Here is a 14,421-nt window from a genome sequence, read left to right on the forward strand (position 1 = left end):
CAGTGACCGGAGTGTGAAGTGTGCTGAGAGCAATGGCGCACAGCTGCAGTGCTGTGCGCTACCTTATGAAGACAGGAAAGTCTTCTGCCGCCGATTTATGGACCTCTTCTTGCTTCAGCATCTGTAAGGGGGCCGGCGGCGCGGCTCCGGGACCCATCCATGGCTGGGCCTGTGATCGTCCCTCTGGAGCTAATGTCCAGTAGCCTAAGAAACCCAATCCACTCTGCACGCAGGTGAGTTCGTTTCTCTCCCCTAAGTCCCTCGATGCAGTGAGCCTGTTGCCAGCAGGTCTCACTGAAAATAAAAAACCTATTTAAACTTTTACTCTAAGCAGCTCAGGAGAGCCACCTAGATTGCACCCTTCTCGTTCGGGCACAAAATCTAACTGAGGCTTGGAGGAGGGTCATAGGGGGAGGAGCCAGTGCACACCAGCTAGTCCTAAAGCTTTTACTTTGTGCCCAGTCTCCTGCGGAGCCGCTATTCCCCATGGTCCTTTCGGAGTCCCCAGCATCCACTAGGACGTTAGAGAAATAAAGTAAGGATTATAATGACTCCACCTCACCCCTACCACCCTCCCCATTAGTGTCCCCCAGGTTTCTGTCCTTGGCCCCCTTCTCTTCTCCCTGTACACCTCTACCCTGGGTGCGTTTATAAGCTCCTTCATCCTCCAATACCACCTCTATGCAGATCATACGCCACTATACCTCTCCTCTCCTGACCTCTCTCCCTCTGTACTCTCTCGGGTATCCGGCTGCCTCTCTGCCACCTCCTCCTAGATGTCTGAGCGCTCCCAAAAGCTCAACTTTGACAAAACCGAACTCATCATCTTTCCTCCATCCAGAGTCTCCACCCACCCCAATATTAACAACACTGTTGACAACACTATCATCTTCTCCATTCACCAACTCCGCTGCCTGGGCGTCACTGCTGACTCCTCCCTCTCCTTCGCCCCCCACATCCGATCTCTGGCTCAATCCTGTAGATTCCAGCTACACAAAATTGCTTGCATCAGGCCATTCCTCTCCCAGAGTGCGACTAAACTTATTATTCATTCACTGGTCATCTCACAGTTCGACTATTGCAACCTTCTCCTCACTGGCTTCCCACTCTCCCATCTCGCTTCACTCCGATCTGTTCTCAACTCCGCAGCTAGACTTATCTTCCTCTCCTGCCACTCCACATCTGCCACTCCCCTTCAACAAAACTTACACTGGCTCCCATTCCCCCACTGAATCCTCTTGAAACTCCTCACCCTCACATACAAGGCCCTCTCTAATTCCACTGCACCATACATCTCCAACCTCATCTCCCTACACACTCCCGCCCGCCATCTCCGTTTGGCCAATGACCGTCGCCTCTCGTCTACCCTGGTCACTACATCCCATGCACGAATCCAAGATTTTGCCCCCACTGCCCCTCTTCACTGGAACAAGCTCCCTGATTCTATTAGACTCTCCCCGACCTTGCAAAGCTTCAAACGAACACTGAAAACTCACCTGTTAATTAAAGCGTACCCTTCTGCATAACCTAGTCTTGAGGCTGCTCTCCCATCCTCACGCCTTGGCCATCTCTACCTCGCTTACTTCCTGACACCAGGCCACCTTCCGCTTGCTTGTACTTCATGTCACCTGTCTATCTCCCTCTCCCGCTAGATTATATGCTCCTTAGTGCAGGGCCCTCTTCCCTCCTGTACTCACAGCCTTCTTCTCTTGCACTTCAATTACAGCTCTCTCCTACTCAGTGACTGTCTATGACTGCATTTTCTCTTGCTCATGACCGTTCATGTCTTCCAACGGCTGCCTGCCCCTAGTAGTACGTCAATTACGCCTTTGCTTCCTTACATTTCAGCTGTATTGTGTACTGAGAACTGTGGTGCTAATTGTTACCTGTGCTCTATTTTAGTTTTCTGTGATGTTAAGTTCTGTATACCCTGTATTGTTCTAATGTGTGTTGCATGTATGGCGCTGCAAAACACTTGTGGTGCCTTATAAATAAATTGTAGTAATAATAATAACAATAAAGTCTTCCATCTCTCACAATCCCTCAACTCCTGATATAATCGCTGGTTACACACGAGTGGTGTGCGGTGATGTGACTCGCTGGGGAGGCACACATGGGGATGCTGTCTCACCCCCTGCTCACTGTAACTCTCCCCTCACTACACTAAGCTACAGTGTCAATTGAGTCTACTACCTGTATCCCTGTGTCTTCTCTTGCTGCTGCTGCTGACTGAGCTCCAACTACAGTGCACTTCCTGGTCACATGACACATCCAAGTGTCCATCAGGCCCACCCCCACACTCAGAAGCATTTTTCTATTAGCTCCCTTTCTGTGCATCTTTACTGCCCGTGGTGTGGCCCCACCCCCAGCTCTGCAAAACTGTGTCTGAAGCTGGTGAGTGTTAGCTATAAAAAAGGATTAAATAAACAAAGAAGATGATTATGTTATAAATACCTTCTTTGTATTATTCTAATTCTTTTTATATAAAATCTCAGGCTTTTGATAGGGAGTATGACAGGGGAGGCTCACGTCCCTGTTACACACTGCATGTCCATAGTGATGCATTTGCAATATCACTGTAATTTTGTTAACACCAGTAGGTGGCCAGCCATATGTAGAACATAAATGCCTTTATAAGATATATTTTATGGGATTCTTCTTCCTTTGTATGCCAAAGACACTATTATCAGCAATGTCACTCCTTCTCTGTGGAGTCTGGAGTTTAAATGCTTTTGCAGGCATACTTACTATCAGCAATGACTTTGGATGGTATTACTACGCGTAACAGTAGGGATTACCAGGAATACGTGATATGGGAACTGATAGCTAAACAAATATGACGCAGGAACACAGGTCATTAATTGTGTTCTGTTTAGTCTAGTCTAGTCTTTACCAAAGAAGCATGTCAACATACAAGTGTGAGCAGTGATATGATAACACAGTATCAGAGATTTACTCAACGTGAACGGCAATGCTACGTTTACAGCAGGAAGCTGACTGACCATATTAACAAGTAAAACAGATATGATTTTATCTTTCTTGATAGAATAAGTGTGAATTCTAAAGCAAAAAGAGATATGCTTTCTAAAGGACTTGTACATCATGCATAGTTGTGCCTCAAATCTTTCTTCTAAGCAGCAGCAAATACTGGTCCTTATTAAGGTTTGTTAACAAACCAATAAAGCACACTAATGGGCAAACCCATGCTGCACTGCAGGTGGGGAAGAAGTAACATGTGCAGAGATTTAGATTTGGGTGGGGTGTGTTCAAACTGAATCTAAATCGCTGTGTAAAAATAAAGCAGCCAGTATTTACCCTGCACAGAAACAATATAACCCACCCAAATCTAACTGTCTCTGCACATGTTATATCTGCCCCACCTGCAGTACAACATAGCTTTGCCCATTAGTGTGCTTTTTTGGTTTGCTAACAAACCTGAATAACCCCTGCAGAGAGCAGACAGAACATGTAAACATGGGTGTAGTAGGGTATGCCGGCGGTCGGGCTCCCGGCGACCAGCATACTGGCGCCGGGAGCCCGACCGCCGGCTTACCGACAGTGTGGCGAGCGCAAATGAGCCTCTTGCGGGCTCGCTGCGCTCGCCACGCTGCGGGCACGGAATTTTATTCTCCCTCCAGGGGGGTCGTGGACCCCCACAAGGGAGATTAGTGTCGGTATGCCGGCTGTCGGGATTCCGGCGCCGATATACTGTGCGCCGGGATCCCGACAGCTGGCATACTGAAGACCACCCTGTAAACACACACATGCCTCCCTCAGTGCTAGTATACAACTAGGATTCTTTATTAATGAAGATTTGCTTTCTTTTAATTCAGCTTCCAGGCAATGCCAGTTCATTTAAATTGCAATTACAGCAGTAAAAAAAGATGAAGACAGCCAAGAGAGGGATACTGCCAGGTAATAAAGGTGAAGATTGCCAAGAGAGGGGTACTGCCAGGTAATAAAGGTGAAGATGGCCAAGAGAGGGGTACTGCCAGGTAATAAAGGTGAAGACAGCCAAGAGAGGGATACTGCCAGGTAGTTTTATCGGACATGCATAAAATAAGACTTTTGAGCAAATCATGGTGGGAATCGGCCGGGGTCAAGAGTGCGAGAAGGGCTGTCATTACCGCCGTTTAAACGCTGCGGCAATTGAATTCCCCCCATAGTCATCCATCTCTTGTAGAGTAAAGACAATTTCAGCTCCAGGGAGTTTCTGTCAGTAAAGTATATATATATATATATATATAAAATAAGATTTTACTTACCGGTAAATCTATTTCTCGTAGTCCGTAGAGGATGCTGGGACTCCGTAAGGATCATGGGGAATAGACGGACTCCGCAGGAGATACGGCACTTTAAGAAAGCTTTGGATTCTGGGTGTGCACTGGCTCCTCCCTCTATGCCCCTCCTCCAGACCTCAGTTAGGGAAACTGTGCCCAGAGGAGATGGACAGTACGAGGAAGGGCGAGATTCATACCAGCCACACCAATCACACCGTATAACTTAAGATAAACTTACCCAGTTAACAGTATGAACAACAACATAGCCACGGTATCACCGAAAACTATAACATAACCCTTATGTAAGCAATAACTATATACAAGTCATGCAGAAGAAGTCCGCACTTGGGACGGGCGCCCAGCATCCTCTACGGACTATGAGAAATAGATTTACCGGTAAGTAAAATCTTATTTTCTCTAACATCCTTGAGGATGCTGGGACTCCGTAAGGACATTATACCAAAGCTCCCAAACGGGCGGTCCTCCTCAGCCAGGGTATCAAACTTATAGAACTTTGCAAAGGTGTTTGTCCCCGACCAAGTAGCTGCTCGGCACAACTGTAATGCCGAGACCCCTCGGTCAGCCGCCCAAGAAGAGCCCACTTTCCTAGTGGAGTGGGCCTTAACCGATTTTGGTAACGGCAACCTGCCGTAGAATGCGCCTGTTGAATCGTGTTACAGATCCAGCGAACAATAGTCTGCTTTGAAGCAGGGGCGCCAACCTTGTTGGCCGCATACAGAACAAACAAAGCTTCAGTCTTCCTGATCCGAGCCATTCTGGTCACATAAATCTTCAAAGCCCTGACTACATCCAGGGACTCGGAATCCTCCAAGTCCCTTGTAGCCACAGGCACGACAATAGGTTGGTTCACATGAAAAGATGAGACCACTTTTGGCAGAAAGTGAGGACGAGTCCTCAACTCTGCGCTATCCACGTGAAAAACCAAGTATGGGCTTTTATGCGATAAAGCCGCCAATTCTGAAACACGTCTCGCCGAAGCTAACGCCAACAACATGACCACTTTACACGTGAGGTATTTCAACTCCACAGTTTTAAGTGGTTCAAACCAAGGTGACTTGAGGAAACGTAACACCACGTTAAGATCCCAAGGCGCCACCGGAGGCACAAAGGGAGGCTGAATATGCAGCACCCCCTTCACAAAAGTCTGTATCTCAGGAAGAGAGGCTAATTCTCTTTGAAAGAAAATGGATAAGGCCGAAATCTGGACCTTTATGGACCCTAATTTTAGGCCCAAGGTCACTCCTGTTTGAAGGAAGTGAAGTAGACGGCCCAAATGGAACTCCTCCGTAGGAGCAGCTGTGGCCTCACACCAAGAAACATATTTCCGCCATATACGGTGATAATGTTTCAACGTCACGTCTTTCCTAGCCTTGATCAGGGTAGGAATGACTTCCTCCAGAATTCCTTTTTCCGCTAGGATCCGGCGTTCAACCGCCATGCCGTCAAACGCAGCCACCGTAAGTCTTGGAACAGACAGGGCCCCTGCTGCAGCAGGTCCTGCCTTAGAGGAAGAGGCCACGGATCTTCTGTGATCAACTCTTGCAGTTCCGGATACCAAGTCCTCCGTGGCCATTCTGGAACAATGAGGATTGTTCTGACCCTGCTTATTCTTACAATTCTCAACACCTTGGGTATGAGAGGAAGAGGAGGAAACACATAGACCGATCTGAACACCCAAGGTGTCACCAGAGCGTCTACCGCTACCGCCTGAGGGTCCCTTGACCTGGCGCAATACCGCTTTAGCTTTTTGTTGAGACTGGACGCCCTCATGTCTATTTATGGCCCTCAACTCCAGGACGTTGATGTGGAGACAAGTCTCCAGGCTTGACCAGAGACCTTGGAAATTTCTTCCCAGTGCCACTGCTCCCCAGCCTCGGAGGCTTGCGTCCGTGGTCACCAGGACCCAGTCCTGAATGCCGAACCTGCGACCCTCTAGAAGGTGAGCACTGTTCAGCCACCACAGGAGAGATACCCTGGTCCTGGGAGACAGGGTGATCCTTTGATGCATTTGTAAATGGGACCCGGACCACTTGTCCAAGAGGTCCCATTGAAAAGTCCTCGCATGGAATCTGCCGAAAGGGATGGCCTCGTATGAAGCCACCATCTTCCCCAGGACCCGCGTGCACTGATGCACTGAAACCTTCTTTGGTTTCAATAGGTTCCTGACCATGGTCATGAGTTCCTGAACCTTTTCGATCGGAAGAAAAACCTTTTTCTGGTCTGTGTCTAGGATCAGGCCCAGAAAGGTCAGACGCGTTGTAGGAACTACCTGGGACTTCGGTATATTGAGAATCCAGCCGTGTAGCTGCAACGTCTTCATGGACAGAGACACGCTGTCCAGCAACTTCTCCCGAGATCTCGCCTTTATTAGGAGATCGTCCAAGTATGGGATAATTGTGACCCCCTGCCTGCGCAGGAGCACCATAATTTCCGCCATTACCTTGGTGAAAACCCTCGGGGCCGTGGAAAGCCCAAACGGCAACGTCTGAAATTGGTAGAGACAGTACTGCACTGCAAATCTCAGGAACGCATGATGGGGGGGGGGGAGGAGGGGGGGGGGAATATTGGAACATGAAGGTATGCATCCTTTATGTCCAGGGACACCATCCAATCCCCCCCCTCCAGGCAGGCGATGACCGCCCGGAGTGATTCCATTTTGAACTTGAACCTTTTCAAGTACAAGTTCAGAGATTTCAGGTTTAAAATGGGCCTGACCGAACCGTCCGGTTTCGGGACCACAAACAGGGTTGAATAATATCCCTCTCCCTGCTGGAGATGAGGAACTGTGACAATCACCTGTTGAACATACAATTTTTGGATTGCTGTCAACACTGACTCCCTCTCTGACGGAGAAGTCGGCAGAGCCGATTTGAAAAACCGGCGAGGAGGCAAGTCTTCGAATTCTAGCCTGTATCCCTGAGCAACAATCTCTACTGCCCAGGGATCCACCTGCGATTGAACCCAGACGTGGCTGAAAAACCGAAGACGAGCCCCCACCAGATCTGCCTCCCCCCGGGAAGCCCCAGCGTCATGCGGTGGACTTTGCAGACGCAGGGGAGGACTTTTGCTCTTGGGAACTAGCTGTGTGCAGCTTCTTTCCCCTGCCTTTTCCTCTGGTAACATCCCTGCACCTTCTTGTTTTTATTGGAACGAAAGGACTGCATTTGATAATGAGGTGCCTTCTTAGTATGCTGCGGGGGGACATAAGGTAAGAAATTCGACTTACTAGCCGTAGCCGTAGAGACAAGGTCCGAGAGGCCGTCTCCAAACAACTCCTCCCCCTTGTACGGCAAGGACTCCATGTGCCGCTTAGAATCGGCATCTCCCGTCCACTGCCGGGTCCACAGGAGTCGCCTAGCAGAAATAGACATAGCATTTATTCTGGAGCTTAATAAACAAATGTCTCTTTGAGCATCTCTCATATACAAGGCAGCATCTCTGATATGCTCTATGGTCATTTGAATGGCATCCCTATCAAAGGTGTCAATCTCCGCAGATAAGGAATCTGCCCATGCCACAACCGCACTTCAAACCCAGGCCGACGCCATAGCTGGTCTAGCAATAGTACCGGAGTGAGTGTAAATGTGCTTCAAACTAATTTCCTGCCTGCGATCAGCCGGTTCCTTGAGGGAAGCCGTATCCTGAGAAGGCAGTGCCACCTTTTTGTACAAGCGTGTCAGCGCCTTGTCCACCTTTGGTGAAGATTCCCAGCGTATCCTATCAGTTTGTGGAAAAGGATACGCCATAAGAATCCTTTTTGGGAACTTGTGGTCTCCTATCTGGAGAGTCCCAAGCCTTTTCGCACAATTCACTTAATTCAAATGATGATGGAAAAGTGACTTCAGGCTTTTTCTCTTTATACATGTGTACCCTCGTGTCAGGGACAGGGGGTTCCTCAGTAATATGCAAAACCTCTTTAATGGCCATAATCATGTACCGAATACCTTTTGCCACCTTCGGCTGTAATTTTACATCTTCATAGTCGACACTAGAGTCAGAATCTGTGTCGGTATCTGTGTCATCGATCTGGGATATGGTGCGCTTCTGAGACCCCGACGGGCCTGGCGCCACAGGAACAGACATGGACTGGGTACCTGACTGATCCCTAGCTTCTGCCTTGTCTAACCTTTTATGCAATAGATTGACATTTGCATTCAAGACATTCAGCATATCCACCCATTCCGGTGTCGGCGTTGCCAACGGCGACCTGACATTCAAACACTCCCCCTCCACAGTAAGCGAGCCTTCCTCGTCAAACATGTCGACACACGCGTACCAGCACACTTCACACACACAGGGAACCCCTTTTCTGAAGACAGTATCCCTGTCAAGGCCCTTTGGAGAGACAGAGAGAGAGTATGCCAGCACACACCACAGCGCAATAACCCTGGAGACCAACACAAAATATTTTCCCCCAGCAGTGCTGTGTAATATGTAAACTGCCAATTATGTGCCCCCCCCCCCCCCCCCCCCCCACCTCTCTTTTAAGCACCCTTTCACCGTGTGTGAGCAGGGGAGAGTCCGGCGAGCTTCGTCTCAGCAGTGCTGTGGAGAGAAAATGGCGCTGGCGAGTGCTGAGGGAGAAGCCCCGCCCCCTTGGCGGCGGGCTTCTGTCCCGCTCAAACTTAGTAAAATATGGCGGGAGCTCTTTTATATACATGTATATAGTGCCCACCTGTACATGTATATAGTCTTTTTGCCATGCAGAGGTGTATATTGCTGCCCAGGGCGCCCCCCCCTGCGCCCTGCACCCTTACAGTGACCGGAGTGTGTGAGGTGTATGGGAGCAATGACGCACAGCTGCAGTGCTGTGCGTTACCTCAGTGAAACTGAAGGCTTCTGCCGCCTGAGACGTCTTCTGACTTCTGTACTTCTGGCTCTGTGAGGAGAACGGCGGCGCGGCTCCGGGGGTGGACGCCCAATAAGAACCTGCGTTCACCCCCTCTGGAGCTAATGGTGTCCAGTAGCCGAGGAAGCAGAGCCTATCTTTGACAAGAAGGTCTGCTCCTCTCTCCTCAGTCCCTCGATGCAGGGAGCCTGTTGCCAGCAGTGCTCCCTGTGAAAAAGTAGTAAAAAGTAGAAAGAAAAATCCAAACAAAAATGCTTTCAGGCAGAGAACTCTGGAGAGCTCTCTGCAGTGCACCCATCTTGCTCTGGGCACAGTGTAAAACTGAGGTCTGGAGGAGGGGCATAGAGGGAGGAGCCAGTGCACACCCAGAATCCAAAGCTTCCTTACGGAGTCCCAGCATCCTCAAGGACGTTAGAGAAATATATATATATATATATATATATATATATATATATATACAGTATACAACAATACTACTCCCACTTTTTGCAAAATGAGCAAGTGCCCAACCTTCTAATACACTAAGACAATCATAAATTTGCTTGTAAAATAATAATATTGGTTTAATAAAGATAAGCGTAAAGCTGTTTGGCTTAGGTTTACATGTTCAGAGAGCAATTCAAGACTATTATTGAGTGCGACGGTCCCATGGGTGATAGCTCCACTGTGGGCTAGAGTCACAGGTGCCTCAAATGATCCCTGACTTATCTTGAGTTCAAACAAAACATTTCTTGCTTCAGAACTTAATAACAAGATAATGCAAATACTTGTAATTTCATATCAGATGCCAATGCTTTTAAGTAATTTCTCTCAGATTTGTATATTACATTACATTAATTTATTATACATTTCCCTTTAAAGAAAGTAAAAACATACCAATTGCTCCAATGGCGACAAATCTGTTCTCTCTGGGGTTGATGTTCTTGTCATATGGTCGGTTTCCAAACATATGAGCTGCACTGTTTACCAGCCACGTTGCATTGAGTACTAATGCATAGCGCAATATACAGGGTACATAGAATGCAACAGAGAAGGATTCGTCCCAGAAGTAACATGGAATCACAGTGGGGACAATGAAGCACATCAGCAGGATCAACTTCTTATAGTGCCTGTTACAGACAACAGAAATGAAAATGAATACAAAGCGATATTACAGGGGAGGCATGAATCTGATATGACATTTTCATCCTTACTTGCTAGTGTAAGAGCGGAGGTATAGGCCCTCATTCCGAGTTGATCGCTCGCTGCTGTTTTTCGCAGCATAGCGATCAGGCTAAAAACCGGCTGTTCTGCGCATGCGTATGGGCCGCAGGGCGCACGCGCCAAGTAAATTCACACAAAACTAAGCAATTTTACACAGGGGCGTGCAACGCTTTTCAGTCGCTCTGCTGATCGGTGTGTGATTGACAGGAAGTGGGTGTTTCTGGGCGCAAACTGACCGTTTTCCGGGAGTGTGCTAAAAAACGTAGGCGTGTCTGGCTAAAACGCAGGAGTGGCTGGGGAAACGGGGGAGTGGCTGGCCGAACGCAGGGAGTGTTTGTGACGTCAAAGCAGGAACTAAACGGACTGAGGTGATCGCAATCTAGGAGTAGGTCTGGAGCTTCTCAGAAACTGCAGGAAAAGATTTTCGAGCAGTTCTGCTAATCTTTCGTTCGCTATTCTGCTAAGCTAAGATACACTCCCAGAGGGCGGCGGCCTAGCGTTTGCATTGCTACTAAAAGCAGCTAGCGAGCGAACAACTCGGAATGAGGGCCATAGAGAGCAGCGCTGTGTATAATATACTTTCAGTGACAGATTTGTCTTATATGAACCTTTTCCTCAAAATTAAAGGTTTATTCTTCTTTAGCCACAACTTATTTATGAATGTACATTTAGTAAATTAATTATGAATGCCATTTTGTTTTGGGCTTCTTAGCCACAAAGCAGTAGGTGCAGTTTTACTTTAAGGCCTTTCATTGATAAAATGTAACATGCTTTCTTTTCTCACACAACCTATAAGGTTCTCTTCAGTTCCCAACACTACGCAGACTGTGCAATGACTAAGGTGGTCAATCATGTGGCCATTACTCACTTCCAATTCTTCTAGATGTCTTTAATGCATATGACACTGCTGAGCTGTCCACTCTGTTTTCATATAACAGGTCATTGTCCTGTCCTGGTTCTCAGTAATCTACCTCCTCTCAGTGGGTCAGAATCAGAGGTGGACGAAATGCCAATGTTTACGGAGCTGAGCAATTTCTTTGTACTATGAATGCATCCCAGTCTCACTGCACATGCATCAAAATTAATTGATTACCCATGGTGGTTGCTGTGAGGATTTGGATGCAAAGTGATTGACGCTCAGTGTGCATTTATGGGAGGTAATGGGGGGTGGCTATACAAATGCAGGCATGTCACAAGCAATTTGAGGGAGTGCCAAAGCCAGTGTCTGTGTATGCAGTTGCAATAGCCTCGGAGTCTTAGCTTTGATGGACATTCTGAACAACCGTAGGGTTGCTAGTAACTTTGATGGTCTTTGTACGCAAGTGGTGGATTAGAGACGCCTCCGTACAGATCCCAGTGGCTGCTGCATCAGCATATTTTTGTAGCACTGCTGCATACAATGACGCACTTGGGAATATCACTTCTCTTGGAAAACTAGTAAACTCCTTTGGATTTCAGTATCATCTCTACGTGGGTGGCAATCACATTTACCAATCTTCTTCAGATCTCTCACCATCTGTGCTCATTCGCGTTCCCGTTTTTTGTGTCAATTAAAATTGTGGATATCTTTTTGCCACCTTAAACTAAAGATGGCAATAAACTGAGCTGAGAAGTTACCTACCTGACATGTCTACTCAAGCTTACTGCCTAAGTGTTATTCTTGTCTCAGGACTGTCCTTTGCACCACACATACAGACCGTATCTATATCCAGTTACATAATCTGAAAAGCATTTCCAGAATATACACGTCTCCCTCAATACACTGCAACTTTAGTTAATGCCATCATTATCCCTGACACAGAATATTGCAAATTCCAGAACCACCTACACGACCTCCATAAAATATTCTACTAAATTACCTCCACTCTACAAAGTTTACACAAAACTTACATGTGTTCTCGCTCTTTACTCAGCCCCCAGACCGACGTTGTAGTGTGGCTGAATTATATAGCCCACATATATGGTGTGACAAAGGACCTTCTCAACTCTTTGTTGGTCTACTAATATGCAGACAATTTAGTATTCCTAAGGGGCAGTTATCTTTGAGAACCTAAACTGGCTGCTGGTATAAGCATTGCTGTGTACAGCAATCGTTTCTGATGTCACATATTTCCAAATAAATAAAATAAACATGTTAGAAAATAACAAGCCTGGTAAAAGGTACTCTTTCCTGTAATATGCACAAGAGCATGAGAAAAGTTGAATCTTTGTATCTCCCTGACAAATGTAGCTTGTGAATGAATACATAGAAACAAGATGTTTATTGAGAAGATCAATATAATTCCTTCAAATCTGGTTACTATTTTCGTTTCAACATCAGCCTGCCCTTCAGAGATGCGAGTTTTAAAATTTTCTTAAAAACGCAGTTCTAGCTACCACGGAAACCCCCCCCGCACCCTCTCCACTGTGTAGGGCTTATTTCTGCAAATGTTAAGCAAATACTGCATTTTACTATGTGCAGTTTGTAGTCATCGCGTAACCATGCAAACTGTTTCCTACTTCCTATAGGTAGAAATTAATAGCTGCAGACATGTCAATATCTGGTGGCAATATGTAAAGGGTTAGCAGAAGACAGAATGTAATTACCTTTTCTATAAGGTTGTTGCTACAAACATGCAGAAGAACTCTGAACGAGAAACACATTCAAGCAAATAGTCAATGTAATAAAATGTGCTTGAAGGATGAAGACATATGTAGAAATCCCAAAAAACAGCTGGCATTCTAGGGAAACCAGTATAGTTGCTAGAATTTTAAATCTTACCTTCTCTGGAACATCACCACTTTATCTGCGTGGAGATCACTTAAATCAAGTTTTTTGCCTTTTTCTATCACATCTGGGTGTTTCCGCAGAAGAAGCCAACCGATGTGGGAAAAGAAGAATCCTCTCATTGCATTATGAGGGTCTGCATCCGTTTCTGAGTATTTGTGATGTGCACGATGGTCTCTGGCCCACTCATATATATCATTCTGGAGAAATGGAATTTAATATACATCAACTATATAAAATTGTATGAGAGCTATTCTATATACAAAGTATTTGTATGCAAAATATGCCATCTTAGATTGCTTTAGTTGGTGCAGTGGGGGTCCCCGGGGTGGCCCAATGAGCTTCCAAGCTTCTTGAGAGGCTTCATAGGCTCTCAGTTACTCTATATCTAAACCATAAATAAATTAGTTTGGATTTCAGTACCACTCCTATGTCACTGAAATAGGACTTACCTTTGGATTTTTCCCCATCTGTACTGGTCGAGTTATGATGTCTGTTATTCTCATCGTTGAGGTAATCACATGCAATATGGCATACTAGAGCAAGGTAATGTTCACAAAATTGTGAGCAGATGCCTCTGTTAATCCGTATCAATTGTGGGTGCCTGATGGCTGAAGCACATACACACTGATGACGGTAGCCAGCACTAGCTAGCCGCATCTGATTGGCTGATTCAACGCTGTATCTGATGATGAATCTATGATCTTGTGAGGGTTGTTTACCAAGATTCTTTTTTTTCTTGTACATGGGAGGGAGAGTTATACCTGCTGTATTTGAGAGTTGTTTTTTTTCAAACCTCAAACCTAATTGCAATTATGTATGTTAATATAAAGAAAAACTATGCTTTTTTTCTCCAAATGCAACTGTGCGTGAGATTATCTGATGTAAACCTAGCGCACACGCATGCGTCTTACAAAATTTGCACATATACGCAATTGTGGGGGGTTTTAGTGAACACATTTTAAGTCTACAAATTTGAACATAAACGCATAAGAACTCTGTATGAGCCCCATAATCTCCTGCATTTATCACTGTATTTCCATCCTTACTTTTCTTCCCCAAACTAGACTTTCACCCCTATATTCTATATTGGACACACAGACAGACTGATTTGTGTTTTTTTTACTTTGGTTGCTGCACTCTATATGTATTTATTTTCCATACTCAAATAACCTAATGCTCCACAAACCAACATTGCTGTATAACTGGATAATAAAGCACCACTAATTACTTTGCACAATGCAATTTGGTTTGACAACTACACAATAACGTAACAAATAAAAAGAGCGTGCGCAGACTTT

General features: G+C 46.1%; 1 protein-coding gene across 2 annotated transcripts in view; it reads right to left on the bottom strand.

The window, feature by feature from the left end:
• Positions 1-14,421, bottom strand: part of SCD (stearoyl-CoA desaturase) — a 55,400-nt gene that overhangs the window by 10,769 nt on the left and 30,210 nt on the right. For both annotated transcript variants that reach the window (XM_063961434.1, XM_063961433.1), the window contains exons 4-5: positions 13,115-13,320; positions 10,027-10,259 (exon numbers count right to left, since the gene is read on the bottom strand). In XM_063961434.1, coding sequence (XP_063817504.1) covers positions 10,027-10,259; positions 13,115-13,320 — 439 coding nt within the window. The remainder of the gene's footprint in view (positions 1-10,026; positions 10,260-13,114; positions 13,321-14,421) is intronic.

This window comes from Pseudophryne corroboree, chromosome 3, assembly GCF_028390025.1.
Source record: "Pseudophryne corroboree isolate aPseCor3 chromosome 3, aPseCor3.hap2, whole genome shotgun sequence".
In the NCBI taxonomy this organism is placed as follows: Eukaryota; Metazoa; Chordata; class Amphibia; order Anura; family Myobatrachidae; genus Pseudophryne; species Pseudophryne corroboree.